Source organism: Natator depressus, chromosome 3 (assembly GCF_965152275.1).
Source record: "Natator depressus isolate rNatDep1 chromosome 3, rNatDep2.hap1, whole genome shotgun sequence".
NCBI lineage: Eukaryota > Metazoa > Chordata > Testudines > Cheloniidae > Natator > Natator depressus.
Genome location: NC_134236.1, coordinates 151,188,573 through 151,216,033, shown reverse-complemented (window position 1 = coordinate 151,216,033; position 27,461 = coordinate 151,188,573). Strand labels below are relative to the sequence as shown.

General features: G+C 41.2%; 1 protein-coding gene across 2 annotated transcripts in view; it reads right to left on the bottom strand.

Annotated features, from left to right (window-relative positions):
- Positions 1–27,461, bottom strand: part of ZFAND3 (zinc finger AN1-type containing 3) — a 236,682-nt gene that overhangs the window by 41,142 nt on the left and 168,079 nt on the right. For both annotated transcript variants that reach the window (XM_074949104.1, XM_074949105.1), the window contains one exon: positions 15,521–15,586. In XM_074949104.1, the coding sequence (XP_074805205.1) occupies positions 15,521–15,586 (66 nt within the window). The remainder of the gene's footprint in view (positions 1–15,520; positions 15,587–27,461) is intronic.

The window sequence follows — 27,461 nt, the reverse complement described above, 5'->3', positions numbered from 1 at the left end:
TTGGATGGGTCGGGGGTTCTGAGGCAGGAAGTCAGGGGACAGGAAGTGCGATGAGGCAGGGGCCAGGCTGTTTAGGGGGAGACAGCCTTCCCCACCCGGCCCTCCATACCGTTTCGCAACCCCAATGTGGCCCTCAGGCCAAAAAGTTTGCCCACACCTGCCTTATACAGCGATTGGGACAGGATGTTCTCATAGTATAAAAATGGCCACACTTGGTCAGATGAATGGTCCATGTAGTCCAGTATCCAGTCTTTGACAGTGGCCAGTGCCAGATGCTTCTGACTGTTGGAGATTTAGGAATACCTGGAGCATGGGGTTACATGCTAACAGCCACTGATGGACCTATCCTCCATGAATGTATGTAATTCTTTTTTGAACCTATTTACACTTTTGGCCTTCACAACATCCCCTGGCAATGAGTTCCACAGGTTGACTATGTGAAGTAGTACTTGTGATGAAGTGGGACTGTTCTTAATGTTTCCTCTGAATACTGTAGGGGTGCCTCAGTTTCCCCTAGGCATTTCTTAAGTCTCTAGGTGGTGGGATAAGGTGTGAGCTTCTTGCCCTGCAGAAAGTCTGCTCACAGAGAGGAGACTTCACCAGAGTCCTGCCTGGCTTCGTAGGGAGCAGTTCGAGAGCATCGCCTGGGGACTCCGTGACAGTACTTCCCTTTGTTTGTTTTAAACATGCTGCCTATTAATTGTATTGGGTGACCCCTGGTTCTTGTGTTATGTGAAGAGGTAAACAACGCTTGCCTTTTCACTTTCTCCACACTATTAATGGTTTTGTAGACCTCCAGCATATCCCCCGTTAGTCATCTCTTTACCAAACAAACAGCCGCAGTCTTTTTAATCTCTCCTTATATGGAAGCTGTTCCATACCCCTTCTCATTTTTGTTTCCCTTCTCTGCACCATTTCCAATTCTAATATATCTTTTTTGAGATAGGGCAACAAGAACTGCACACAGTATTCAAGATGTAGGCGTATCATGGATTTACATATTGGCATTATGATATTTACAGTCTTATTATCTATCCCTTTCCTAATGGTTCCTAACATTACCACCTTTTTTGAGTGGTAACAGCTAATTTAGACTCCATCATTTTGTATGTATAGTTGGGATTATGTTTTCCAATGTAAATTACTTTGCACTTAGAAACACTGAATTTCATCTGCCATTTTGTCACCCAGTCTTGTGAGATCTGTTTGTCACTTTTCACAGTCAGCTTCAGGCTTAACTATCTTGAGTAATTTTGTATCATCTGCAAGTTTTGCCACCTCACTGTTCACCCCATTTTCCAGATCATATATGAATATGTTGAACAGCACTGGTCTCAATGCAGATCATTGGAGGACCCCACTAGTTACCTTTTTCCAATTCGAAAACTGACTATTAGATCTTTTCACCAGGTATTGATCCACGAGAGGACCTTTCCTAACTGCTTACACTTTGCTTAAGAGCCTTTGGTTAGAGACCTTGTCAAAGGCTGTCTGAAAGTCCAAGTACACTATATCAACATGATTGCTGACTCCCTCAAAGAGTTCCATAGATCGGTGAGGCATGATTTCCCTTTACAAAAGCTGTGTTGACTCAACATATTGTGTTCATCTATGTGTCTGATAATTTTGTTCTTTACAGTAGTTTCAACCAATTTGCCTGGTACTGAAGTTGGACTTACTGGCCTGTAATTGCTAGGATTGTCTCTGGAGCCTTGTTTAAAACAGCTGTTACATTAGCTACCCTCCAATCACCTCTACAGAGCGTGATTTAAGTGTTAGGTTAATAGCACAGTTAGTAGTTCTGCAATTTCATATTTGACTTCCTTCAAAACTCTTGGGTGAACATCATCTGGTCCTGGTGACTTATTACTGTTTAATTTATCCATTTATTCCAAAACCTCCAATACTGACCCCTCAATCTGGGACATTTCCTTGGATCTGTCACCTAAAAGAATGGTTCAGGTGTAGAAATTTCCCCCACATCCTCTGTAGGGGAGACTGATGCAAAGAATTCATTTAACTTCTTCCCCAACACCCAGCCCCTCCAAAGTCTGTAACCGGCATTGAATAAAAGCTTGGCATTAACACTCCAAAAAAAACCAAAACAAAACAAAAAACAAAACAAAAAACAGCCTTGTCTTCCTTGAGTGCTTCTTAAGCACCTTGATCATCCAGTGGCCCCACTGACTGTTGGGCAGGCTTCCTGCTTCTGCTGTACTTTTTTTTTTTGGGGGGGGGGGGGGCTGTCAGTTTCTGTGTCCTTAGCTAGTTGCTCTTCAAATTCTTTCTGGGCCTGCCTTGTTATACTTTTATTTACACTTGACTTGCCAGAGCTTATGCTCATTTCTATTTTCCTCACTTGGATCTGACTTCCAATTTTTCTACAGTGTCTTTTTGCCTCTAACCTCCACTTTTACTCTGTTGTTTAGCCATGAACACATTTTTTTTGGTCTTCTTACTGTTTTTTTTTAATTATTATTTGGGGTATAATAATTTGTATAATAACAGTTTGAGCCTCTGTTATGGTGTTTTTTTTAAATAGTCTCCATGCAGCTTGCAGGCATTTCACCCTTGTAACTGTTCCATTTAATTTCCATTTAACTAGTTTCCTCAGTTTTCAGTAGTTCCCCTTTTTGAAGTTAAATGCTACTGTGATGGGATTCCTTGACACTTTCGCCCCTACAAGGATGTTAAACTTAATTACATTGTGTTCGCCATTACTATGCAGTTCAGCCATATTCACCTCCTGGACCAGATCCTGTGCTTCACTTAAGACTAAATCAAGAATTGCCTCTTCTTAGGTGGGTCCCAGGACAAGCTACAAACAATCTAACCAAACAATTCTACTTCAAGAATTTTTTTTTACCTAGGAAACCGCACAAAACCCCCCAAATACCTATTTCAGTGACTTTAAGGACTTGTCTACACTTAAAATGCTACAGTGGCAGAGCTGCACCACTGCACCTGCACCACTTTAGCACTTCACAGTAGACGCTACTTACACCAACAGGAGGTACCTACCGTCAGCATAGGTAATGCACCTCTTCGGTGGCTAGCGTGATGGAAGAATTCAGTTGACCTTGCTGGTCTACGGTGGGGGGGTCAGATCAGTGTAACTACATCTCTTAGGGGTGTGGATTTTTCACACCTCAGAGACACAAGCTATACTGAAGTAAATTCCTAGTATAGACCAAGCCAAAGATACATGGTTAAGCTCTCATCAGAATATAGCAAAGCTGCAGCTGCATATGTCATTTTAATTATAACTGCTTGTCAATCTGCATTTTTATGGACTGTTTTTCAAATATACTTTTTCCTACAACCTTAGGTAAATGAGCCCTGCTAACATCCTTTAGGTCCTTCAAGTCAGAAGAAAAGAAGGTTGTGTAGCTGGCTGGGAGGAAAATGTGTAGTCTTTGGCTGCTGACTAAATTAAGATACTTAACGGAAAAAGACTTTTTTTATACAAGTCTAAATCAATGGCATGCTAGACTATTATGACAATGAAAATAGTATATGTATGTGTGAATGGAAATACAATGCAAAATGCTACGCAGGCATAGCTAAAATAGTATGGTATGTTTGAGAATATGTGATTATTAAATTCAAAAGTAATGCATTCACGTGCACATGGGGCAGAATTAAGGTTATGTGCATGATCTTGAATCTTTTTAACTCTTAAGTACTTAATTTTGAAACCTTAATATTTTTGTTTTTTTAAAATATACAAACAATTTATGTACATAGGGTCACTAGTTTCCATTGTGCTCTGTAGACAAATAGGAAGATAAGGACATTACCTTTTAAATGTAGATTGTAAGCTTCTCAAGGCAATCATAAGAGGATGACAATTTGTAGAGGGGAAATGGAAAGACAAATCCAAAGGGGTGGGGAAGTGTACACCGCAGATTCCTTCATTCCTCCCTCCCTCCCTCTGAACTTTCAGCAGTTTGCTTTGCCTCATCCCCATCCCCTGAGTGAGAAAAGAAGCATACTGTAGTAGAATGTAATTTAATGAGGTTGCTACCATCTCTCTCATGAAATGAAACATACCAATCTAACTCCATTATCCAAGATGAATGAAATGAAGGTAGTAAACAGCACAAGTGAAAATTAAACTAGACATTTAAAACTCTTGAAATATTAATCTAAGGTATGATTAGTAAAACTGTGGAAATTTTTTTTTTACTTCATGGTAGTCCTTTAAATGCTAATAAATCTTGTCAAATTGGTTTGCTTACTACTGTCGTTGAACAATTGTGCCATCTTACAGAGGGCTCCTGCACTACAGTTTGTTTGGTGGTAGGAGGCATTCTCCCCCAGCCCATCATGTACTTCCATTAGTGTCATGCCTGTCTTTATCTGGGAATGTTAATTTCTTACATATTGTTACTTACACACCCAATTGATTCAGTTAATATGCATGTTCAAATGTAGTCAGGCACCTGCATTACAGAGCTCCTTTGATGGATTAATAGAGGGATTTCAGTTAGGTTAAATGTGTTATAAGGCAATGGCCACCTGAATTGTTGCTAGTTGAAGAAAAGATTGACCTTGTTTATAAGCAAGAATAGTCTGAATTACTCTGTCTCACTTTCCAAATCACCTGACAGAAAGGAGACTGCAAACCTCTAGAGCCCAAAATAGCTGCTCAGTTTATGAATGTGGAGGAAGATGGAGAGCCTTCTCAAACATTCAGTCTAGCACCAGCTGTCTGTTGTCTGTTACAGGTGCAAGCAGCTGAGATGCTTGTCTAAAAACAGCTGCCAGCTGCAAACCCATGCACCTATAGTAACAACCAGTGATTGGCAGGTACCATGCTGGGTTTGTGATGACCCTTGATCGTTCTGGGCAATTTATCCAGTGTAGAAATTCCATGGTAATCCAGGGAGGTTAAAGGAAGTTGTTACAGCTGGGAAATTGAATGCCATATGATTCTTACATTCAGCTTATCAGCAAAGCAGAGAGTGACATCTCCTCAGCTTTTGGAAGGCTAGTAGTAATACTTTCTTCGCGGTAAAACTGAACTATTAGCTTCCCAAAAACGTTTTATAGATGCCAATGAAAAAATGATAAAAATAACCTGTAGGAGGTTTTCTTTTCCATTCATAAAAATTAGAACTTCCGTGCTCAAAAACATTGAAACCCTTCTAAAAAATAGAAATTCCACAACACACTAGGTCACAAAATAGTTTATAGAAAGTTCAGCTAAACGGGGTGCTAGTGAGGTTTAAGGAATGGGAATGAACTGTGTCATGGAAAGTGTTCAAAACAGGTAGGGCAGGACAAGTGTACACAAAAGTAGAGAGGTCAGAGAAGAGGCAGAGCAGAGACTCGAGTAAAGTGATCAAGTAAGGAGACAGGATAATATGAGGTCATACAAGTAGAACGGTGGGGTGTTCTGAAAAGCAATTGGATGCAATCACATATATATCACGTGCATCCCATCCATCTGTAGTATTTAAAGAGAACCAATCACTGTAAGACCTAAGCATATTTACATATGCATATGGTTGTTAACCTCTGAGAACAGGACAAGAAGCAATGGGCTTAAACTGCAGCAAGGACAGTTTAGGTTGGACATTAGAAAAAACACTTCCTTTCAGGGTAGTTAAGCACTGGAATAAACTGCCTATGGAGGTTATGGAATCTCCATAATTGGAGGTTTTTAAGAGCAGGACAGACAAACACCTAGACCATCGCTAGCATATTAGGGGTGGGCAAACTGTGGCCCTGCAGATGTTTTAATCCGGCCCTCGAGTTCCTGTCAGGGAGTGGGGTTGGGGGCTTGTCCTGCTCCGCGTGTGCTGTGGCTCCCAGAAGTAGCGGCATGTCCCTCCTCCGGCTCCTATGTGTAGGGGCAGCCAGGGGGCTCCACACGCTGCCTCCTACCCCCGCCCGGGAATCGCGGGCAATGGGAGCTACAGGGGCTTGCGGATGGGGCAGCCTACAGAACCGCCTGGCAACACCGTTGTGTAGGAGCCGGAGGGAAGACATGCCACTGCTTCTGGGAGCCTCCTGAGGTAAGTGCAATCCGGAGCCTGCACCCCGACCTCCTCCTGTGCCCCAACCTCCTGCCCTGATCCCCCTACTGCCCTCCAAACCCCTCAGTCCCAGCCATGAACACCTCCTGCACCCCCAATCCGTCATCCCCAGCCCCAACCCAGAGCCCTCACCTCCGCCCCCCGCACGCCAACCCCCAGCCCGGAACCCCCTCCCGCACCCTGAAGTCCTCATTTCTGGCCCCACCCCAGAGGCCACAACCCCAGCCGGAGCCCTCCCACCCTCCAACACCCCAACCCCCAATTTTATGAGCATTCATGGCCTGCCATACAATTTCCATATCCAGATGTGGCCCTCGGACCAAAACGTTTGCCTGTCCCTGGTCTAGATAATACTTAATACTGCCTTGAGGGCAGAGGACTGGACTAGAAGACCTCTCAACATCCCTTCCAGTCAACAATTCTATATAGAAATAGGACTCAGGGTTATTCAGCTTGTGTAGTACAAAATCACGAATCAACATTGTACATATAAACATGGGAACTTTGTGTCAGCAGTGGCCTAACTGCTTCCCTTGAAGTCACTGGGAGAAATCCCATATTTATTGAACTACTCAAATGTTGTACTAATTGGAAAGAATGGGTAACCAAGCTGTAACATTACAATTCTGCGAATGCTCTCAAGTTTATATAAACAGGCAACTCCTTCCTGCCTCAAAATACTGAGTTGTGTGCTTCAGAGTAGCAGCCGTGTTAGTCTATATTCGCAAAAAGAAAAGGAGGACTTGTGGCACCTTAGAGACTAACCAGTTTATTTGAGCATAAGCTTTCGTGAGCTACAGCTCACTTCATCAGTTGCATCCACTGAATGCATCCGATGAAGTGAGCTGTAGCTCACGAAAGCTTATGCTCAAATAAATTGGTTAGTCTCTAAGGTGCCACAAGTCCTCCTTTTCTTTTTGAGTTGTGTGTGTAACCCATCCATGTCCATATCAATCAGAAGATGAACAGTATTCAAGGAGCTGATTTTTCAGACTAATAATAATCCAAACAAAGATTCTGGGAAGATGCTACTTGTTACAGTACTGTGTGTTGCTTCCTCACCCCACACCTATTGGAATATCAAAGGATTTCCAAGGCAAAACCACAGATGCAGCAAAGGAGGAGCTGTGAAAAGCTATCCTGATTGCTACTGAGCAAAACACTTTCTGCATTGTCTCTTCAAAATATGGTTTGTGAGTATCTATAGAATACGTGACATGTTCCTAATGATAGTAATCTTGCAATGAGAGACTGTCACTCCATGAGTCGCTGTGTCATTAATGTAAAGAATAAAAATGTATAAACTCTTCTATTTTGATAAATATTCTACTTAATGCATTTGAGAGTAGATTCTGAAATTAAATTGCTGATTTGTTTTCCAACTACTTTAATTTCCAATCACCATTATCTTAAAATCACATTCTCTCTGGATCACTTTGTTTTTTGGGGCACTATCCTTAGGAAAAGAAGCAGACTTTGCTGTGGTGTGTAGATAGCTTACACTTACAGATATCTGCAGTAAAACAAAAATCAAGCTTTAGCTGAAAAACGTATACTCCATTTTGAAGAGAGAGACTTGGGAAGCATCAACACTGATTTATGATGAAGTGCCCAGTTCTGTGCTGGAGGAGAAGTAGAACAATGAAACTGAAGTTCAGGGAATACACATATGGACCTTGTTTTGACTTGTTTCACTCCTGGTTCTTTATTCAAGTGTTGCAGGGTCTTAGTTCAGTCTTTAGTTGCTCCCTTCAGATTACATTTGATATGCTAAGTTTGTGGGAGTACGATTGGGGATAAAGGGGGAGGTTTACATTGTAGATGCTTTTTTGCGTATCTTATTAGAAAATGGGACAATTTTTAAGTCAGACTGTAGAACGTACAGAGAGCAGCAGAGTAAACCTTGAGAATTGTACACTTCACATAATTTGATTACAGAAATTGGAGAAAGAGAATACCCCGCATATGAATCATGTAGTTAGAGGGACCCCTATCATTAAGGCTCAACACAATGTCTGCTACTTCCCATCCCTTCCATTCAAGGAATTAATAAGCCTCGTACTTCCGTTAAACAGATTTACGGAAGACTCCAAGATTATATCTGTACATTTTAAAGGGTTTCACTGCAAATTAATTCCTAAATGGAAAACAGTAAAAAGCTTTACCTGGAGGTCTATGCTGCTGTCTGAAATGTCTAAACTTAGATTCTGAGGCTTTACCCAAGAGTAAGATAAAACCTTTGGGACACTGTCCCCATGTTAGAAGTACAGCAATTACCTTCTATGTTGTATACACTTTAAATTTAAACACAGTACTTGAAGAAGCAAGAGATAAGTGTCACTTTTTTAATGGTTCCAGGATAGTTACTTAATATTGAACTGGTAAAAAATATACTCTAGCACACTAAAATATCTCACTGAAAATGATAAAGAGCTATATTTCTCAATATTTTTTAAGCCCACTGGTAAGAGAGTTATTACAGATCTGGACAGATAATCAAGCCACTGCTTAATAACTGTAGCACTCTGTGGTGAAATCAACTCAGCCCCTTTAGGCTGACAGTAGCAAAGTCCCTGACGGATTTTTTCAGTCGGATATTGGCTGTGTTCAAGTTAACGACTCAAGGATTCTTTGCTACATTCTTTATTTTGCCCTGCTAAGGCAGCCAAGACAAATTAGCCCAATCTGAAGTAAAAGCAAGCCCTCAGCTACCCCTATCTCGTACTAATATATATTTTTAATAAGTTTTGGAAAAGGGGTATAGGTGGGAAATGCATGACATGCAACTCTAATTCCCCTGTCCCTTGAATAAATGGAGATGTGGTTTATTTAAAATTCTGAGCTGTAGTTCTGCTATTTGGGAATAGCTTTCTGAAAGTCTGTGGGTGGATACTGGTAATGAAACAGAGAATTCAGAACTGCGGGGAGCATAAGGCCAAATAAGCTTTTATACCAGTATACATGTGTATTCTTTAAAAATAATTATACAGCTATAGTGGAAGGCTAGTTAACTGAACCCACAGAGGCACTGACTGTTCAGACAATTAATCTCAATATGAAATCCCCCATGGCAAAGTGCTGTAAGTTTAAATTCTCTGATTTTAACCGTAACATTTAAATTTATTGGGTAGTGTCCACTCCTCTTTCTCAATGGATCTGAGGAATGATTTTTTAATCACAATATCATTTCACAGAAAGATGATGTCATATCTGGAGTATAAGTGAAAAATTTGATAGTCTCAAAATCTTACAAACTTCATTCACGCTGACTTGGATAGGACTCCTGTCACATGGATTGAAGAAGGCCTAAAGGACGATAAAAAGCATAATGGGAAATGGCAATGTAGAGTTGGGGCAAGATGTTTAGTGAGGTGCCGTATGCATTAGTCTTACCTTTAATAAATGACCTAGAAGGGGGAAAACCAGCAACACGTCTCAATCACTGAACAATCCTTTTCTCTGGCCTTGACAAAAGCAATGTTGCCCTGCTCACGTCCATGTAGATTGCTGCTGCAAAGGCCATTCTCCTAACCCAGTTATACTCCGACCTCAGTGGTTCAGGAGTCAAATTAGCAATCGACATTATCCAAAAGGGCCACAGTAGAGTGAATTCATTGTTTCATTTACTCAAATATTACATATTTATATTTAAACAGTATGACAGGAAATATTTATATATATAATTCTCACAGCAGAATGACCGAAAGTATTATTATTTTATCAACTACAACTGCTTAATAACATAGTAAAAGCATCCTGACTGGTTAATAGATTAAATCACACAGTATTTAATATCAAGTGCTGCAATGAGCGGCAGAAGACACACTGAAGAGCTACTTGCTGCTCACGACCCTCAGTCTGAGTATCACTGTCCTAGCCCATCGCTTTGACCGTGTCACCCCTCTCTTTGCATCCCTCCACCGGCTCCCCCTTCTCCATGTCATCAAACATAAGCTGCTTGTCTTCACTCTCAAGGCCTTTCATGGCCTATCTCCCTACTTCTCTCTCAATCGGTATCAAAATATTGACTCCCACCTCCAATTGGCCCATGATGCCAGCCATCATCACCACTTGTTAAATTTCCAAACAAACATCTTCATGCTTTCTCCCATTATGCCCATCACACTTACGAGGTACTCCCCATAAACAGCCACAAAGCCACCTCATTATCATCAATCAAATCTCTCATCAGAACTCTTCTTTGCCATAATGCTTACAAAAAACTCAACAATGGTTAGGCTTCTGGTGTGCCGAGACCACTGCCTACATGCTGATCAATTTCTCTCTCTCTAGCATCCTTAATGGGTAGCTATGATGGCTTGATAAGAAAGAGGAGCTGTTTCTAGAACACATGCGGATAATCTCCACTTCAGAAACACTTCCAGTGTGTGCATTTCTGGGTAGAGAAGAGAGGAATGCCAGAATGTTCTGACTTGCTACCATGTGTTTTCATTTCTAAATGTTAACAAAATTTGTTAGTCTCTAAGGTGCCACAAGTACTCCTTTTCTTTTTGCGGATACAGACTAACACGTCTGCTACTCTGAAACATTTTTAAATGTTGTTTTTCATAGCCCAGGAACAAACAGCGTGAGCAACTAGTACCTGAAGTATCAGGCTGATGGCAAACATCTTTTCAGGATCCTCTAGTTTGAAGGCTAATTTCAATGACATTATATTTCCTCTGTGGCTTTTCTGAAGAGATCATCAGTCATAAAGGTTTATGAGATTTCAATGGAGGTGAATGATCGAAGATCAGAAAAAAGGCTTTTTTTTCTGGATATTGTTAAGTATCAGGTGTTTACATGCTCTTTAAAAACTTTGCAGTAAAAGCCACAGTTTGTTTCCATAACTCAGGGCTTCTCTACATGAACACTTAGTTTGCAGTGAGCTGGGGTGTAAACGTACCCCTCAGTATCCTGCCATTGACTAAAAGTTCCCTAGTGCATTTTGATCTTTCCCACTTTGAAATGGGGTAGATCAAAGAGCACTAGGGAACTTTTAGTGTGTGGCAACAGTTACCACATGCACACTTGGCACATGGCAGGCATGTGAGGGGTAGATTTACACCCCAGCTTACCATGAACTAAATGTTTGTGTACATAAGCTCTCACGCAGTGACAGCTGCTGTCTGCACATTAGCACCATTGTTGGGAATCATTTTACCTATTAGTACAATAAGGTTAAGATACAACTCATCTCTTTGGGACTTCAACTACACTGGTTAGGACTCCAGTCCAGACAGCGCATCATTTAGTCTAGAAGAGGATTCAGATGAAATGGTCAGCCACAAAACGTGGGTAGCAGTTCTGAAATCAGTTTACTTGTAGGTCAAAATTAAGCAAGAATATGCTTCTAGTGATGCTGAAACGACATCCTAAAATTGCAGCAGTAGGCCCTTAAAACTGTTTACATGCCGATTACAGTACTTACAATTAGGATCTTAATCTACAATAATCATAAAAGGGTTTTCAAAATGCTCTTAGATACCAGTTTCCGAAACTAATGCAAACGTATACGTGCAGCAAACGTCAGACCACCTTCTGGCAACAGAGGAAACTGATCTGTCTCTCCGGATAGATATGGGAGTATGGAACAGATAATACAACTCATCTCAGAAATAGGCAGCAAGATGAGGCAGTAAAAACCCATCAACATACATCATCCGATCATGGTACAGTGTCATCTTCCAGCCTCTATTAGCCCTCCCTGCACCAGTGCAAGTCCCAGACACTTTATCCTGTTTATAATTGCTGATGAGCAGTAATAAGGCCTCCATGCCTCAGCTCCCATCCGTTCCACTTCAGCGCCTACCTATTAGGTAATAACTTTTATTTACAGCCTTGCTTGATGCGCTGTTTTATTAGTATAGCCGAGAACTGAGCCGGGTAAAAAAGTGTCTCTAATGGGCACTATAATTGCCAGGGCTGGGAGATTTATAACGCAGCTCTGTGGCTGTTCTAGCATCCTATTCCTTCTGGTGAGAAGGCTCTAGGAAGGCTGGAGTGCTAACACAGTGCCCTCCAACAGTCAAACACTAAAGAGCACCTCAAAAGGTCAATTGGAACAACAACAAAAACCTCTCAAAGTTGTTTTTATAATAAAAAAATCCGTCACTAACCTTTTTTATATTGTTAGCTCAGACACTTTACCACTGCAGAGCAATAGAATATCTAATTAATGGTAGACCAGAGCTTTTTGTCCTTACTAGACGTGTAAGGGATGATAAAAAGTGATCATAAAAAGGAAGTTTCAGCCACAGCCACAGCCACGGAGCCATTCATTTGACTGGTATTTCCATACTGTCTGTGCTAGCAGTTCCCAAAAGGTTGTCATCTCAGGCAATATGGGCTCAATCCTGCAAGGGGCTGAGCATTTTGGCACTGATCTAGCAAAACACTTAAGCACATGCCTAAATTTAAAGATCAGTGTTAGAGTGCTCAGCACCTCGTAGGATTGAGCCCCAAACAAGGAGAAGCATACAGCATACTCCTAAAACTGAAACTCTGGACCACAAAAGTACCACCTGACATGCAAAATAAAGCTCCGATATGTTAGCACCAAGACAAAATTACAAATGACGTGCACACATATCTTTATATGACATGAAAATCCTTCGTTTCCGTGGCCTCCCATGAGAAGTGGAGTAAGGCACAACTATATGGATAAACTCTGTGGATTGATTGTATCATTATTGCAACTGATCTGTTTCTACTGCACTCTCTTTTTCAAGCACAATTAAGAATTAGCAGAGTGCATTCAAGGAGTTTCACTGACCTTTCCACAAAATCTCTAAATTGTATGAAAATGCTTTAAAATCCAGCTGTTATGATTTACATATTCAGTCTTAGAGTCATATAGCAGAAGAGTAATAAAATCCTTTTATGCTATTTAATACTGTACTTTCATGACACAGGCACGAGTATAAATGGGGTAAGGATGCCAACCTGAGTTGAAAAAGCTTTACTGCAATAATGTCAGCCATTAATCCGGACATGAATTCTAACCAATAAAAGACAAATTAAGATACATAAAAAACCATTCAGCAGGCCAGAGCCCAACGTCTTTTCTACAACATTCTCACACGTCTGGCTCTTCAAAACCTTTAAGGCCTCGCCCCAGCTAGTCATTCTTAGACTTTTCATTCTTTTCTATCATAATCCTTGTCCTTTGGACACACTTCAGAATATCAATACTTTTACAACCAGACCATCAATTCTGGCAAAGGGAGAAAAACACTATTTGGTGTCATAATGTGACTTTTTGTCAGAGGGCTGCTCCAGAATCCAAGCTGACAAGTGCACAAGGTAAAAACTATTCTTTTAAAAAACACTTTTTCCTTGTCTTGACAGATTTATTGTTTTGATCTTTCTTCAATGGTTACACTAAATGCTAATAAAATGTGAAAGGTTTATGTCTTCCTTAATATTCTCCTGATGGGAGCCAGCATATTACATAAGTAGGTCAAATTTCTAATTTTCTGTCTCAAATACTGATACTGCAGACCTAAGGGAAAACCTACACCGGGGTGGGGGAGAGAGACGCAGATGAACTCACACCAAAACATTCTTCTTTAAAGCTCAGACCTGAGGAAACGCAGGGTTCTTACAAAAGGAAGTATTTATGCAAAGTGTAGTATATACAGTTTTTATCCATTGAACTAACCAACTTCCTAGGAACAAGCACACAAATTGAAATGTGGCTACAGTTATCTTGAGTATAATATGCAACATTCACCTTACAGTAGCCTTATCAGCCCACCTCTCAATCCCAGCTCAGTTTAAGATTTTATATACATATAGTAAACCTCTTTGTAACCCACACTACTATTAAATATTTTTATTTAACTGGATTCCCAAACACTGCCTCAGAAAACAGCCATTTCTTCTTCAAGCACCACTGAGAAAATTTGATTGAAATGTAAGTTTTGAAAAAAGTAATTTTAACAAAACTTAGAATTTTTTAAAATTATTACAAGTGGTGCTTTAAAAAAAAAATTCTACATTTCCTGTATTACTTGCACCCAAAAAGAATTGCTTGCAAGCTAGACCTTCCCACATTGTGCAAGAACTTGAGAACTTTAAACTGGAATTGACTAGCTTATTTCCACTGTCAGACCTAGGAGAAATGCTAAAAGTAAGCAAAACATAAATAGTGACAAAAATGTGAAATTTAAAATACTGGCATTTTTGTGGGTAATTATGATTTTTTTCTTTAGAAAGTAACCTTTTAACTCCTTCAGTACAGTGAAAGACTACAACTGAATCACATAGACCCTGACCAGTGAACGGAAAGCAATTTCAAAAAGAGGCTTGGGGAAAATAAGAAAAACTACAAACAATGCAAAACAAATTTGTTTTACTCAATTGGCTGTTATACTAAAGGAGAGACTGGTAACCCAAACAGCAAGTTCTCTTTGCATTTTTGTTGATAGCGTCTAAAACAACATTGCATATGACAAATATACCAGAATAAAGGGACCAAAAATCTCTCTAGATTACTAGCATAGACTTGGAATAAGAAAGCTACTGGGAAAAACATCTTAATGTTTAATGGGACATTTCTCAACATGTCTAATAGTTCCATCTGCCTTAATCTAATCTAAGGAGATATTGCATCTCCCATATGGCATGCCAAACTGTAATCTTGCCATTATGCTAATTATGATCACATTTTTAATATTCACATAGTGCTTTTCCACTATCATTTTCAAGACCATCTATCCAGAAAGTTATTTAACCACCCTTCAATCTAAATTTTAGTTAAATATTACAGCGGCTACTGTATGAAGGAAAACATATGCAGTTCAGCTTAGTTTGTGTAGAGATAGAGGCAAAGGGATAAAGAGGCAAACTTACTTTCTCGTTTAGAAGCATCTAAATGGGACAGAAACATCTTGATCTTTTATGACTGGAAGAGGGGGACGACGTAAGAAAAAAAGGCAACAGTAGAAGTGTCCTGTTTTAGCTTTTGACAAACTGAGAAACGTTTCCTGCAAGAGTCACAGCAGAAGAAGAATGCCCTAATCCCTGAAAGAGAGGGAGTCCTTAACTATGCTCAGGAATAGCCCCCATTCAGCCATCAGTACTGTAATATTGGTGCTTACTCCTAAATATAGAGACAACGGCATGGAAGGGTTTGCAACAACTGATCTGAATCAGGTTTACCCCCCGTCTCAACTGATGCAAACATCAGTTCCTCCTTGTATGTACTGTGAGGTCAATTAGGAAGGGTGCAACCAACTCTGCTCTGTTCTTTCAAAGTGGGACTGTCATAGGTTCCATCTAAATTCGATTAAAACAACAGGATTACTTTTGTATTTTTCTATGGTTATGTCATGTTAATGATTTAGCTGTTACTCTCAACAGCAGGTCACCAAGGTTTATTTTCCACTGCTATTCTCCTGGTATACTTACTACACTCGCTTGTAATTGTACAACTACATATTATGCAAAGCCAAATAGAAAGCAAAACTTACCAGAGTCACAGGATCTTTTGGTTGGTGTACCTAACGAGACATGAGGTGTACCTGTGCATGGCCCACCTGGAAAAGGAGAATAAAGTCAGTCCCAAAACACATTACTACTCAGCATTTGCCATCTTCTTACAGATGAACCAAATCAGAGTTATGTCTAGGGATGTACAGGTACTGAAACATACACATGTCTTGGGAATTTATGGGTGTTGAGAGTCCAGTATTCATTGAGATCTTTGTCCTCCAACCCTTCCTTCCCATTAATATCTGAATATGACTTACAATTAAATATTAGGATGACACTTTTTTTTTTATATGTTGTAAACATTTTGTAAGAAATATCTTTAGAGAAATACTCTGGCAAAGGTGATTCTACATTCCAACAGAGCTGGGATCTCCTATGGTTAATCCACAAAAAGACTTTGGGGTGAAATCCTGGCTCCCCTGAAGTCAGTCAATAGGAGGTTTGCATTATATTTCTATAGCGCTTTACATCCCACAAGGGCTTTACAAGCAGGTTATGTAAATGGATGCAAGATCATAGACTTTAATGAGTTGAACCTACTTTCACCAGGCCTAGATTTTGTCCCATTTCTAAAAATCACTTCTCCCACCATGGGAACGTACTTTTCTTTGGGTGGAATGCAATACTATTGAACAGCATACAGCAAAACTACACAATAGTTTAGGATGGGAAGAGAGAACAGCATATCCAGCTGAAACTGCTGGAAGAAGTTATACAGACATAATATTGACAAAAATGGAAGAAGTGTCATGGAATCATTAATCACCACAAGTGGTCAAAAGTTTCGTTTTATGTATAATCTCAACACAAACATATACTACATTACCTTTGTGGACAAATTTTATTTTTAGGTTCTGGACTCTTGCCCACTCTGGTATTTGTTTGGTGGTAAATTGCTTTTAGGCTTCCTACCATATTTCAACACTCATCATCATGGAAGAGCTCTCCAGAGATCTTGTTAAACTAACAACCCAATTCAGTATATTTACTGTGTTGCCGTAAAGCACAAATAAAACCATATAGCTGAGTCAAGACAAATTGACAGAAAGCATAACTGACAGTAATAATACATTGTAGCTTGGATAATTGGATGATATTACATACCTAGAACCTGAAACTAAGTCTGGTCTAGTAGACTTTGGCAATGAAAATACCAACAATTCAGTTTAAAGCAAGGGGTCAGTATAAGCCTGACCCCAAGTATTGGGATGTGCTGTTAACTGGGCATATGTCTATGCTGCCAGGCAGTTTGGACTACAGGGGTATGAACTGCCATGCACACCGAAGTCCTGCACTATAATGGCCCTGTGTGGACATGAAGTAAAAGGTTTAGTTCACATTTAATGTATTCATCTTCAAATAGCACTACATTAATGCAAACTAAGAACCCTTTTGTTCGCGCCTGCAGCATCCACATGGGAGTTACAGTGCAGCACTTTGGTGTGCAATGCTATTCACATACTTGTAGTCCAAACTGCTGAGCAGAGTACAGAAGTCCTCAGTTGTTACTGGTCATCCAATATTTGTGTGTCCTGAAATCAGCACTGTTGCTAGAACAAATTGTAGTCTTCCCTTTTCAAACCATTTCAAATCTGGACTGGTAAAAGTGACCAACGATGGAAACTAATTGTACCTTTTTGCTTCTTTATGTTTTATAAAAAGGCAGCCTGAATTTTTCTCATGTTATAATTGCACCTGTTTTTACTACAGAAATGTCAGATTTTGCTTGCCAACTCTGTTTATATTGCAAAAACTCATGGGATTATAGCTTTATAAAAGGTGACAGAAACATGGCTAACTGAGAGGGGAAGGCATTTTTAGTCAGACCACCTACAATTCTGCTTGTTGTGTCTGAACATCTGTTTAACTCAAGCTTCTGAAAAAACACTGAGGATCAAAGCTCTCAAAAGATTTTGAGATTTCAGAACTCAGCCTCTCAAACGAGGGAAGAAGTAGATCCCACTTGAGTTCCCCGGCCCTTCAAGGTGTCCTCAAGCCGACCTGTGGAAAACTAGTTCAACAGCACAATTTTTATTCCCCCTTGACAGGTCACCTTTAAAGTGATTTCAAGGTAAATCAAAATGTAAATCTCACAAAACACTGTCAAGTTCAAATCATTTAAGAATTCAGCTTCTTTACTTGTGTTAGACTTTGTTAGAATATTAAAAATGAAAATGTTAAGAGGTCAGAGTAATTTACACTATTAATGCTATTGTCCAAGATGCCAAGTAATGCACTAGTGTTTTGGAAAAAGGGGATGAAAGAATCCCCAAACAGACCTGATAACCATTTGTAGAGCCTTTTACAAGCCGACTCAAGCACTAGTACAAAGTTGCAACATTTTGGATATTTATATTGCAAAGGAATTTTTAGAACAAATACCAAAAAACTTGCTATTGGAAATATACAAAACCTTCAATTTTAGGTCTATTTGACTTGTCAGTGTCCATTTTAAAGAGCCGGTGCACGTCCATTGTTTACATGTAAACAACAACATGGAACAGCGTGCAGTTCTAGTGATGTAATTCCATGCAAGTGTACTTTGGTTTTGAGTGAAATACCTTTTTCATTAAAAAAATGTCATTTAGTTACATTCTTTCAATTTTCATAGAAAGAAAAATTGATTTTCTACAGTGATGGAGCCTATGAGATCAAGATTATTGTACAGTAAAATATTTACACCAGGTGGGGCTTTCAGCACCCAGGCAAATATAGGATTTTTTACTTGCCATTTTTAAAGCAGAATAAATTGCAACTATTTTTCATTCTTTTGCATTTGCTGGAGTGCAACAGGAGTTTGTTTATTGCCTCATTAGATATTATGTTCAGATGGGTCTGATTTTTTGTATTGCATAGTAGTAGGGCTTCAACAACTAGTAACTTGGGATTTGCATGCAAATACACCAGAGTGCCTCATAACCGATGAAGTCTGCATGCCCTTTGCAGCACTTTCTTCTACAGCTGTTTTTTGTTCCACCATTAAAAGTAGTCATGCATAATTGTGTACGGTGGGCTCGAATCTGCAATTCTATGGGGAAACCATGATGTTGAATCCATTGTAATACTGACAGCTAACTCAGAGATCTTTCTACTATTTGAAACAGGCGGTGTATTTTTCACTTGGCTGAAATTAGTACAGTTTTGTGTAGGAAACTGAAGTTAAATGACTATCCTCACTTAACCACTACAACAAGCAGGTTTACGTTAACATGTCCCTCTAAGTATCAGAATCTTAGTACCTGGAATCAGTGCTTGGTGTGTTTAACTATGGGTCACAAAATGCTCATTCAGTAGATGCACTTTGCACATGAAACACTGTAGTTGTCCAATTCTTAGCATAATCCAAATGACTGGAAGCTGTTAATTGCTCTCCCTTTAAATGAAGCAGGTCCAGGGCCCTATGCCAGACCAGGTGCTCTAGTTTGGCCAATTAAGAGGGCAAAGCAGTACCTGGGGCTAGAAAGGATCAGGGAGAATCAGAGAGGTGGGAAGTTCCTGAAGGAAGCTGTCAGAGGTTCCTGGGGCAAGGCTGAAAGCAGGAGAGGGGGTTTGCTGGCTGACCTCCTCAAGCCAGAGAGCTGAAGGCAGGACAGCAGCAGAGGGAATTGCCTGCTGACTTCCAAGCTGGATCCAGAGGCCTGAAGAAGGCTGAAGCCAGGAGATCTGCAGAGGGGTTTGCCAGCTGACCTCCCAAAGAGCAGCAGAAGAGTCTCCTTGCTGGTCTTTCTGAGAGGAGAGGTTAACAGAGCAAGGGGAGTGATGGATGCTGCCTGGTGAAGATCAGGGGGAGCAGGGGGGTTGCTTCTGGGAAGACCAAGGTTGCACTCCAGCTGGAAGGACTGGGGTGGCTGAAGAGCCAAGCTATGATGGAAGACACCAGAGCATGGTATGTGCTACATCGGCAGACTAGATGTCATGGGATTTTAAGGATCACATTACTGGAAATAATAAAAGGACTTTGTTTGGGGACTTTTGTTATGCATTTTTGTCACTATATGTTTTTGTAATGAACTGGCCCCGAGGAGGAGTATTATGGAGGCAAGAAAATCTATTATGGAGCCATTAGGGGCCCAAGTTGGGAAGTAGCATGGTAATCCTAGTGTTAGGGCACCCAGCTGCAAGCGGGTACTTGGGGGCAAGGGGGAATCATTTATAAAAATCATGAGGCTAGCTGAGAAGTCATAAGATTTTAAAGAATTTGTGATCTTTTTATGTGCCTTCTAGGGTTTTTTGTTTGTTTGTTTTTTAAACGAAAGCTGAGCTTCCCTTGTAATATGACTCCAGGAGCTGCGGCTTCAAATATTGCAAGACTCACTATGAAGACAAAAGAGTTGACAATGTCACTGGGTTTGCACAGTCCAGCACTCAAAATAAAGGGAGGGCAACTACAGAAGAGAAGCACTTTGTAACCTTGAAAACACTAAAGTACATACATAGACACACAAGGTCTTGTTAATACATTTGCAATGCCTGACTATTGTTGGCTCCTGGTATCACTAGCCCACTGTGGCTAATGTTAACATAGTGCACTAAAGACATCAATTAGGAAAAATGGATTGTGAAGCAGTCAGTCAGCTAAAAATTGTCTGTAGGTCAATAATCAAACGTTTCTCTACCAGCTTCTGTTGTAACTCTATAAAATATTAATAAAAACATAAAAAATAGTTAACTTACCTATTTCTTTTGCAGATTTATTACACCTTCAATATTCTCTCTTAATTAGCATGACATTTACATAACAATATAATTAATTTCTATCTACAGGCACAGTGGACTAATTAGAAATGCATAATCCCTTTTAAATACCTTGTCAATTTCACTCCATTTATTCTGGTGGCTGATTTACCTTTGCATAACTAAACATACTAGTATGTCAAAATACTACCCTCAGACAAACAATTTTATCTCAATATTAAAAATAAAGGTTAAAAAATCCACTAATGTAAAATATCTAGTGACTAAGGCACTTGCTAGATGTCCTTTAAAGTGGATCTATCAGATACCAAAGTTTGTATTTTTCTTGTTTGTCAACATTAATTTAATACTCTAATATTACAAGCACGTACAATAGCTTCCTCACCAGAATAATTTTATTTAAAATTAGAGATCCTGACAAATTTAAATATATCAAATTTAAATATATAAAACAAATTTAAATATATCAAAGGAGATTATTATGTGTTATCTGTTAAGTGATGACAATGTGCTATCTCAGGGGAAAGAGAGACTACTCTTGGTACCGTAATAACTGTAGTTAGAATAGGTGGACAGCACAGATCCCCACTTTTGGGAGCATATACATTCTTGACACCTTAGTCAGAAGCCTCTGGAAAGTAGTTCTGTTGGGGCTACTACATACATGTTCCACTTTTCATATAGCTGAACAATAGCTCATCTTTATGAGGAGCAGAAGCCTTGACCCATACTAGGTCCTTTCCCCATTTATTCAGAACCCATTATACAGACTCCAAAGAAGTTTGTGGGGAGTGGGAAATCTGGCTAAGTAACCTCTCTTTCTGCCATTACAGGAGGCACAGTGTTTGAACCCAGAATACTTTTCAATCTGATGTGCTGACTCAGTCCCGGGGATTTCTCAGAATGGTTTTCCTGGTCTACCAACCAGCACGGGAGATACGCAGTGGATTGAAACCAGCCTGACTACACAATGGCATAGAGCCTAATAATAAAGTAATACATTTTTAAAAAATTTAGGAACTATGAATAGACACAAAGCGTGCTAACTAAAATAGTGAACACACAGGACCCTGAAGTGAAAAGGATACAGGAGAACAAAGTTTCCATTTCCCCTGTTCACAGTGCTCTAAAAGGGCAGTGTACATCTGAACCTTGGTCTGACCTTTCACTGCTGGAAGGGAGCTAGCATCCCAGAAAGTTCCTACTTAGATGCTGAAAGCATGTGCACTCCCTGGAGGGGGTATCTAGCAATCTAAGGAGTGCTGGATTTCTTGGGATATTCGTATAGTAAAGAGGGATTTTGTGAAGCTGTAGGAAATATATTGAGGGTATTGCATTACTGGGAAGACCAGTGCTTTGGAAACTTGCCAAAACCACGAATCTAGTTGTGCATTTCCTTAATCAGTAGAGACGTACCTAATTTATCTGTGTAATCTAGTTTGAAAAGAATCATCGATTAGTGGCACAAATACATAAAAAGATATAAACTAGAGGGAATCTAAATTTGGGCAAGTTTAGCCTGCAGAGATAGCACTGTCTTTCTGCAGGAAAACATTCAGAGTTGTGAGAACTGTGTGCGTGCTGCCGAATGAGTAAGCTGCACAGTAATTTGGGGTATGTCTACAATGCACCTAGGAGCGAGCGCCTCTCAGGCAGACAGACGTTGTGATCCAAGCTGCAGCTTGGGCTCTCAAGCCCACCCAAGTTGACCCCCTAGGCTTAACAGCCTGAGTCACAACATCCATACAGCTATTTTTAGTGCAGTGCTCAAGCCCTCCTAGCACGAGTTTGTCTGCCCAGGCTGAGACACACACTCCCATCTGCAGTGAAGACATATCTTTAGGTTACACCCCTATTAAGCATAGATAAAAGGGTTAGACATGAATATTTTAGCGGAGTCTAATGAGTTAGCCCTAATTCACCTTGGTGGATTTTTCTTTATATGAAAGTCTTCAAAGAGAAAGTCTTTGCTGCTGCTATCTGGTAGACCTATTTAGTGCTTATAGCAAGGTGTTCTGCAGGGCTGGCCTTAGGGAAAATGGCAGCCTGGGCAAATTTGTATTTTGGTGCCCCTGGCCCCCGTTGCCTACCCCTCGTGTCCACTTTCCTATGAAGAAGTGGCGAACTAGGTAATGAACTTACACTGGCCAGGCTTCTGACCCGTGCAAGCTGGTACAGTTCTGGGGTACAAGACTGGGGAGCTGAGGGAATTGGCTGGAGCCTTTCTACCGTTGGTTCACGAGCGGCTGGGAAACCATTCATGTAGCACAGTTGGGTATGTCCCTGCCTGTGGATGTCTGTGTAAGTGCAGTGCCTGTCAGAGGCTTGTAGCTTGACATCAGCATCACAGTTGATACCCCAGGTTAATGGTTTTTGGAGAGCTCAGCAGTCCCACAGTCCAGGGTGCACCCTGGGAACCCTGTCACAACTTCGCTACTTCAGAGGTCTAATGTAACGTTTGCAAGGTGCTTTTGAGAACTGCAATTTAAAAACTGCGTTATTAAAAGCCATAGATTAGTATTAGATTTAGGTTGCTTTACTCACACTTTCATACAAATGTGTTTCAGTTTCAGCTTTCTTGGGCCCTTCAGTCTAATGAATGAGGACACAATGTACTGCCAAATCTGCACTGCAAAATTTGCGTAGATCGGAGGAAACAACACTCGTAGAATTTTGCTGGTTTTAATTAGGCTTAAAAATTAACATGTCACTGACATAAAAAGGAGTTAATTTCATAGTCCTATGTGCCATCTCCTCAGCCCATCTACATACTTAAGGCATAAAGCAACAGTCCATATAATATGTTAAGAAGACAGACCTACAAACTCTCTTTAAATGGAACTTGGATTCCAGGGATAAAAGTAGAACCCATGGAAGATCCTACTGCCATAATTTGCACAAGGCAGGTTTGGACTTCCCATAGACAGAGCAAAGGCAAGGCCTGATGTGTACATTACACTCACTTGCTTCCACTTTCTAGTTCTATTTGTTCTGCATTGAGTCCCAAAACCAGGAGCCTAACTCCTCTCATTTTTCTAAAAAAGATTTTTTAACCTACTCTCCCATAATTCCATCAGTTTTCAATTTTGAGAGTATATGGGTTATACTCCAGGCAGATGCTATTTATTCTCAAATTAAGAGAGGAAAAACGGATTGTGCTAAAATTAGAAGAAAATTTGCTACCATCTAGAGGTGAAAGATTGAATGGTGTTTAACTTTTACATTTTAAAGATGTGCTAGACACTGAGCATGTGTGCATCCATTTTAAAATGTACACTAAAGAATCATCCCCTAACTAAAACTGTTCCACCTCTCTCACAATCATCTAGTTCAGTCAAAAAGCCTGAGAACAGTTGGGGCTTACAATGTGCCAACAGACTACAGCACTGACAAACATTAACTAGAGAAGTATATTCTAGAGCAGAGGTGGGCAAACTACAGCCCGCGGGACCATCCTGGCCGGGGAGGCTAGCCTCCAGCCCCTCCCCTGCTATTCCCCTGAAGCCGCGCGGGCAGCGCTCTGGGCGGCGCGCTCCTGCAGCGCAGAGCGTCAGCGTGTCTAGCTCTGGCCAGGCAGCACGGCTGCCAGACATGCTGCTCTGAGCAGCATGGTAAGGGGGTGGGGGGTTGGGTAAGGGGCGGGGGTCAGTCAGTGGACAGGGAGCAGGGAGCAGTTGGATGAGGCAAAGGGGGTTATATGGGGGGGTTGGATTGGGGGGGCTTGAGGAGGGCAGGAAGTGGGAGGGGGCCAGGCTGTTTGGGGAGGCACAGCCTTCCCTACCTGGCCCTCCATACAGTTTCGCACCCTGATGTGGCCCTTGGGCCAAAAAGTTTGCCCACCCCTGTTTGAGAGTCAAGGGCTCTCTAATGAGAATGCCTTAGGCCAGGGATTCTCAAACTTCATCGCACCGCAACCCCCTTCTGACAACAAAAAATTACTACACAACCTTGGAGGGAGGACCAACGCCTGAGCCCTGCGACCCAGGATGGAGGGCCCAAGCCCCACTGCCCTGTGGGCGGGGGGGAGGGGGGGCGCAAAACTGAAGCCCAAGGGCTTCCACCCCAGGCAGGGGGCCTGTAACCTAAGCCCCACGGCTTTGGCCCCAGGTGGTGGGGCTCGGGCTTCAGCTTCAGCCCTGGGCCTCAGCAAGTCTAAGCCAGCCCACTAAAATGGGGTTTTGACCCACTCTGGAGTCCCGACCCACAGTTTGAGAACTGCTGCCTTAGGCCAATTCCCAGGTGTGTAAACTTAGGTATCAGCATGTGGGCTGATAACAGTTGATTCTGTGTGTTCACAGGGAAAACTTCATATATTGTATCTTATGGCCACTGTTTTACTTGTATCGTTTGTCAATTATGAGTGAGGATGCAATTAATTACAGTATTAACCATCTTGTCATATGACAGGCCATTGTTGCAATCCAGCACAATTTTAATAGTTGCTGCATTCCTTGCAGAGAAAAGGCTAGAAATTTGCTTTGGGAGAAGTCAGATTTGTGGTTTGCAATTTTATACCACAAAGTAGGGCAAAATTCTTTCCCACAATCACCTTTCAGAAATCAATCCGTTCTTGACTGCTTGACTGAGAAGTAGTGCTGGGGGGGGGGGGGGGGGATTTTAAGTCTATATTTGTTTACACAGTTGACACATTACAGAAGTATATACAAATTAACATATTTGTCTCTCTCTACTCTTCATATATTGCTCACAATATTTGACTGAAAATTCTTCAGGGCAAGGACCATAGATAAGATTTGCAATACTGACTGGTGTTTGTGTGTGCCCATTTGGAGACACTGTAAAGGCCTCCAATTTTAGGAAAGTGATGAGCACCTGCTCCCTCGAAATCCAGCCCCTTTCAAGTGTCTCGAATTGGACATCCAGAAATGCAAGCACCCAAAAATCTCTGGCCACTTTTGAAATTCATGGCCGATGTTTACATCTATGTGTACAGACCAAGTAGTACAACAGTAATATAAATTTTTAACAGTAAACAGTGGAAAGTTGTCATGTCTGACTCAGTTTAGCAATTTTGACTTAACTCAAGCAAAAGGCAAAAACCTGAAGCAATTACAAATTATTCGGAACCTTGGTTTTGTCTGGTGCTATCAGAGAGAAGACGCTCAGAAAAGGATGTGTTTCAGAGTAGCAGCTGTGTTAGTCTGTATTCGCAAAAAGAAAAGGAGTACTTGTGACACCTTGGAGACTAACAAATTTATTTGAGCATAAGCTTTCGTGAGCTACAGCTCACTTCATCGGATGCATACTGTGGAAAATACAGTGGGGAGATTTATATACATAGAAAACATGAAACACTGGATGTTACCATACACACTGTAAGGAGAGTGATCAGGTAAGGTGAGGTATTACCAGCAGGGGGGGGTGGGGGGGCCATTTGTAGTGATAATCAAGGTGGGCCATTTCCAGCAGTTGACAGGAACGTCTGAGGAACAGCAGCGGGGAGGAGGAATAAACAAGGGGAAATAGTTTTACTTTGTGTAATGACCCATCCTCTCCCAGTCTCTATTCAAGCCTAAGTTAATTGTAGCCAGTTTGCAAATTAATTCCAATTCAGCAGTCTCTTGTTGGAGTCTGTTTTTGAAGTTTTTTTGTTGAAGAATTGCCACTTTTAGGTCTGTAATCGAGTGACCAGGAAGATTGAAGTGTTCTCCAACGGGTTTTTGAATGTTATAATTCTTGACGTCTGATTTGTGTCCACTTATTCTTTTACGAAGAGACTGTCCAGTTTGGCCAATGTACATGGCAGAGGGGTATTGCTGGCACATGATGGCATATATCACATTGGTCGATGTGCAGGTGAATGAGCCTCTGATAGGGTGGCTGATGTGATTAGGCCCTGTGATGGTGTCCCCTGAATAGATATGTGGACACAGTTGGCAACGGGCTTTGTTGCAAGGGTAGGTTCCTGGGTTAGTGGTTCTGTTGCGTGGTGTGTGGTTGCTGGTGAGTATTTGCTTCAGGTTGGGGGGCTGTCTGTAAGCAAGGACTGGCCTGTCTCCCAAGATCTATGAGAGTGAGGAGTCGTCTTTCAGGATAGGTTGTAGATCCTTGATGATGCATTGGAGAGGTTTTAGTTGGGGGCTGAAGGTGATGGACAGTGGCGTTCTGTTATTTTCTTTGTTCGGCCTGTCCTGTAGTAGGTAACTTCTGGATACTCTTCTGGCTCTGTCAATCTGTTTCTTCACTTCAGCAGGTGGGTACTGTAGTTGTAAGAACGCTTGATAGAGATCTTGTAGGTGTTTGTCTCTGTCTGAGGGGTTGGAGCAAATGCAGTTGTATTGTAGAGCTTGGCTGTAGACAATGGATTGTGTGGTGTGGTCTGGGTGAAAGCTGGAGGCATGTAGGTAGGCATAGCGGTCAGTAGGTTTCTGGTATAAGGTGGTATTTATGTGACCATCGCTTATTAGCACCGTAGTGTCCAGGAAGTGGATCTCTTGTGTGGACTGGTCCAGGCTGAGGTTGATGGTGGGATGGAAATTGTTGAAATCATGGTGGAATTCCTCAAGGGCTTCTTTTCCATGGTTCCAGATGATGAAGATGTTATCAATGTAGCGCAAGTAGAGTAGGGGCATTAGGGGACGAGCGCTAAGGAAGCGTTGTTCTAAGTCAGCCATAAAAATGTTGGCATACTGTGGGGCCATGCGGGTACCCATAGCAGTGCCGCTGATTTGAAGGTATACATTGTCCCCAAATGTGAAATAGTTATGGGTGAGGACAAAGTCACAAAGTTCAGCCACCATGACATTATCGGGGATACTGTTCCTGATGGCTTGTAGTCCATCTTTGTGTGGAATGTTGGTGTAGAGGGCTTCTACATCCATAGTGGCTAGGATGGTGTTTTCAGGAAGATCACCGATGGATTGTAGTTTCCTCAGGAAGTCAGTGGTGTCTCGAAGATAGATGGGAGTGCTGGTAGTGTAGGGCCTGAGGAGGGAGTCTACATAGCCAGACAATCCTGCTGTCAGGGTGCCAATGCCTGGGATGATGGGGCATCCAGGATTTCCAGGTTTATGGATCTTGGGTAGCAGATAGAATTCCCCTGCTCAGGGTTCCAGGGGCGTGTCTGTGCCGATTTGTTCTTGTGCTTTTTCAGGGAGTTCTTGAGCAAATGCTGTAGTTTCTTTTGGTAACCCTCAGTGGGATCAGAGGGTAATGGCTTGTAGAAAGTGGTGTTGGAGAGCTGCCTAGCAGCCTCTTGTTCAT